Source organism: Nerophis ophidion, linkage group LG26 (genome assembly GCF_033978795.1).
Source record: "Nerophis ophidion isolate RoL-2023_Sa linkage group LG26, RoL_Noph_v1.0, whole genome shotgun sequence".
NCBI lineage: Eukaryota > Metazoa > Chordata > Actinopteri > Syngnathiformes > Syngnathidae > Nerophis > Nerophis ophidion.
The window spans coordinates 22,058,826-22,063,489 of record NC_084636.1 but is presented as its reverse complement, the minus strand read 5'-3'; the positions used below and the strand labels follow the sequence as shown (position 1 = coordinate 22,063,489).

The window sequence follows — 4,664 nt, the reverse complement described above, 5'->3', positions numbered from 1 at the left end:
ATATAATTTGAAATGTGGACTCGTCACACCACAAAACACTTTTCCACATTGCATCAGTCCATCTTAGATGAGCTCGGGCCCAGAGAAGCCGGCGGCGTTCCTGTTTGTTGTTGATAAATGGCTTTCAATTGCATAGTAGAGTTTTAACTTGCACTTACAGATGTAGCGACCAACTGTAGTTACTGACAGTGGTTTTATGAAGTGTTCCTGAGCCCATGTGGTGATATCCTTCACACACTGATGTCGGTTTTTGATGCAGTACCGCCGTAATATCAGCGCTTACGTGCAGTGATTTCTTGAGATTTTCTGGACATTTTGATGATTTTATGGACCGTAGATGGTAAAATCCCTAAATTCCTTGCAATAGCTCAATGAGAAATGTTGTTCTAAAACTGTTCGACAATTTGCTTAAAAAATTGGTGACCCTCGCCCCATCCTTGTTTGTGAATTACTTAGCATTTCATGGAAGCTGTTTTTATACCCAATCATGGCACCCACCTGTTCCCAATTAGCCTGCACACCTGTGGGATGTTCCAAATAAGTGTTTGATGAGCATTCCTCAACTTTGTCAGTATTTATTGCCACCTTTCCCAACTTCTTTGTCACGTGTTGCTAGCATCAAATTCTAAAGTTAATGATTATTTGCAAAAAAAAAATGTTTTATCAGTTTTAACATCAAATATGTTGTCTTTGTAGCATATTCAACTGAATATGGGGTAAAAATGATTTGCAAATCATTGTATTCCGTTTATATTTGCATCTAACACAATTTCCCAACTTATATGGAAACAGGGTTTGTATGTGTATATACATATATATATATATGTGTGTGTACATGTGTATATATATATATATATATGTGTGTGTGTGTCTGTGTATATCTATATATGTGTACGTATGTATATATATGTATAAATATATATATATATGTGTGTGTGTCTGTGTATATCTATATATGTGTACGTATGTATATATATGTATAAATATATATATATAAACCTGTGACGCAAGACGTCACAGGTTTTTAGGAAGTATGAGCGCTGCGCACACACACAGCTAAAAGTCGTCTGCTTTAACCCCATAGTTACACAGTATTTTGGAGATCTGTGTTGCTGAATCTTTTGCAATTTGTTCAATTAATATTGGAAAAGTCAAAGTAAAAAGATGGAGTTGGGAAGCTTTAGCCTTTAGCCACACAAACACACGGTGATTCCTTGTTTAAAATTCCTGGAGGTGAAACTTTACTGTGGATCAGAGCGCAGTCAAGCGAACATAAATCACGACGGAATGTCAACCAGCAGGTTTCGGTGAGAAAATTGTGGTTAAAAAGTTGCTTCTTACCGGAGAAAAGCTGAGCTTGGGCCGTCCATAGCTGCTGTCGACTCCCCTGAGACATTGGCGTCAAGACACCCGTGGACACACCCCTCCGACTATCAGGTACTGTTAAACTCACTAAAACACTAGCAATACAATAGAAAGATAAGGGATTTCCCAGAATTATTTTAGTAAATGTGTCTAAAAACATCGGAATCCGTCCCAATGCAATCGCGTTTATTTTTAAATTGTTTTATTTATTTATTTATTTTTTAGTCCGTCACTATCAATATCTTCAAACACAAATCTTTCATCCTCGCTCAAATTAATGGGGAAATTGTCGTTTTCTCAGTCCGAATAGCACTTTTTGTTGGAGGCTCCCATTAAAATCAATGTGAATATGTCAGGAGCTATCACGCCAAATTTCTTCCCCCCTTAACGTAACCCTTAACGGTGAGGAAAAAATATTAGCATTTCAGCATGCTAACCTTTCAAGCTATTTTTGTTTCGCTAATTTTGCAGCTGTAACCCTTAACGGTGAGGAAAAAATATTAGCATTCAAGCATGCTAACCTTTCAAGCTATTTTTGTTTCGCTAATTTTGCAGCTGTAACCCTTAACGGTGAGGAAAAAATATTAGCATTCCAGCATGCTAACCTTTCAAGCTATTTTTGCTTTGCTAATTTTGCAGCTGTAACCCTTAAGAGTCATATAACTTGGTATTGTCACGCCTTCATTGGGGTCCTTCAGGCATTGGAGGGGCTGTCACGCCAAATTTCTTCCGGGGGGAAGGTTTTTGTAGGGGGAAGAAATTTGGCGTGACAGAGCCATCAACATGTGACGTCATCGTCTGTGACTTCCGGTAGAGACAGGGCATTTCTCTCAGCACCGAAAGTTGCAAACTTTATCGTGGATGTTCTCTACTAAATCTTTTCAGCAAAAATATGGCAATATCGCGAAATGATCAAGTATGACACATAGAATGGACCTGCTATCCCCGTTTAAATAAGAAAATCTCATTTCAGTAGGCCTTCAGTCATGAAACGTGGACAAATCCTGTTATTTCTCCTTATGGACTATGCTGGTAATACTGAAATAAAAGAGTTTGTGGGGGGGAAACTATTCCAGCTGCAGCATCGTCATCGGTGAGTTGCGTCATCGACGCCCTCCCTACACCCCCGCCCTTTATAAAACTGTCAGCGCCCCTGCATCTCACCTGGAATGACACCCGGCCAACAGGAGGACACGACAAGAGGCTGATTCTGTAAAAAAATAAAAATAATAATAATTTATAATTTCATGTTACTTCTCCTCCATTTATGAATCTGGCAAATTATTCCTACTACCCTGGCATGTGCAACATGACCGCCGAGACGCAGGAGTCTCCCGCCGAGGCCAGCCCGGTGGTCCTGTCCCCCAACGTCAGCCTGGACTCCCCGCTGCCTCCCCTCATGATCCAGGCCCGCTCCAAGGACGGTGTCCTCATCAAGTCGGAGCCGCGGGGGACCAGCCCGGACACCGCCGCCGACGACGGCGTCATCCTGCAGGGCCAGACGGAGGAGCACCTGCCCACCGGCAGCCGCCGCCGGAAGAGGCCGGTGCAGAGGGGCAAGCCCCCGTACAGCTACATCGCTCTCATCGCCATGGCCATCGCCAACTCCCCGGAGAGGAAGCTCACCTTGGGGGGGATTTATAAATTCATCATGGAGCGTTTTCCGTTCTACCGAGAGAACTCCAAAAAGTGGCAGAACTCCATCCGCCACAATTTGACCCTCAACGACTGTTTTGTCAAAATCCCCCGGGAGCCTGGAAGACCGGGGAAGGGCAACTACTGGACGCTTGACCCCGCCGCGGAGGACATGTTCGACAACGGGAGTTTCCTCCGGAGACGGAAGAGGTTCAAGCGGACGGATGTGAGCACCTACCCGGGGTACATGCAGAGCTCCAGCGCCTTCACCCCCACGCCCGTGGGGAGGCCTGCCTACCCGAACACGCTGTACGCCGGGTACGGGGCCTCGTCCCCGCACCCGGCCATGCTGCATCACTACCAGGCGTCGGCGGGGGTCTGCCAGGCCCAGCCGCGCATGTTCAGCATCGACAATATAATCAGCCCGCAGACGCTCATGCAAGGCGGGGAGCTCAACCCCCAGGGGATCGGAGGGGGCGACTTGTCCGCCATGACGTCGAGTTGCTCGGTCACCGGCGGGGATCCAGTGGCGTGTTTCCAGACCCAGACGGTTAACAACCAGTCCGCCAACATGTTGTGCAGAAACAGCGGGGGCATCTCCAACATGAACCCCGGGTACGCGTACTCCTCCCCGGCCTCGCCTCAGGGCCTCGCCGGCATGGCTCAGACAGGGTTCTCCCCCGGGGGGTCGCAGGTGTACTGCCCGGGCAACAGGCTCTCTTTGCCGGCGTTGAGGCCGAGCTCCTGCGCGGAGCACACGGAGCAGCTGCTGGGTCTCTCCGGGCCTATGAACAATTACAACAACTCCTACATGAGACAGGCCAACTTCGCTTCAGGATTGGAGAGATATATGTGACATTTTCATTAAAATTGACTTTTCTTTGCTGGGGATCTAAGCCGAGGATTGTGGCTTGTGCAGCCCTTTGAGACACTTGTGAAGAAGGGCTATATAAATACCCTTTGATTGATTGATTGGTTGATTATGGCTGTCATCAGATCCAATTGAGTCATTTTAGGATCAAGCTGTTGAAACATTCCACTTAGAAAGGTATAAAGCCATGTAGCATATATTACATGTTTAAAACATTCCATGATCTCAGAAATATAACTATTTTACTGTATTTGAACATATATGCTTGTGTGTTTTCATCAAGTTCTGCTATTTTTTAAAACGTTTTATCTAAGGGATTTTAAATAAACTCCTTTTTCAAAATAAAAGCGCCCTCTAAAACTGACATTTTTCTCAAAGGGATTTGTTTGATTTAATTAATAACTGTGTCATTACAGTGACGCGGCCCTGTTCATTTAAAAGCAATATCCACTTTTCAAAACAAAAAATATATTAGTTATTTGCTAATAGCAAAATGGGAAATATATTATACTATATATATATCCAAATGTGAATAAATCCTAGGTTTTAACAAGATGTGCAGAATAACATCCCAGTTTTGATATACAGGTTAGAATTGTTATCATTTTTGCTGAAACAATCGGAAACCAAATTTAATTAATTTTAACACTTTTATTACCATCACCTGAGGAGAATTATTCAAAATTCATGTTTAAACTTTACTAATTCTGCATGCAATCAGCCAGGGAGATAAAATGACAATATGACTTGTGCAGCCCTTTGAGACACTTGTGATTAAGGGCTATATAAATAT

General features: G+C 43.8%; 1 protein-coding gene across 1 annotated transcript; it reads left to right on the top strand.

Annotated features, from left to right (window-relative positions):
- Window positions 1-2,540: 2,540 nt before the first annotated feature.
- foxe3 (forkhead box E3) lies at window positions 2,541-4,172 on the top strand. The gene has a single exon (XM_061888152.1). It carries the CDS (start codon window positions 2,633-2,635, stop codon window positions 3,854-3,856), a length of 1,224 nt encoding a protein of 407 aa, XP_061744136.1. The 5' UTR covers window positions 2,541-2,632; the 3' UTR covers window positions 3,857-4,172.
- The last annotated feature ends 492 nt before the right edge of the window (window positions 4,173-4,664 follow it).

Bases quoted from the DNA above. Each gene is read 5' to 3' on its own strand.
- foxe3 (XM_061888152.1), top strand. From the start codon at position 2,633: ATGAATCTGGCAAATTATTCCTACTACCCTGGCATGTGCAACATGACC.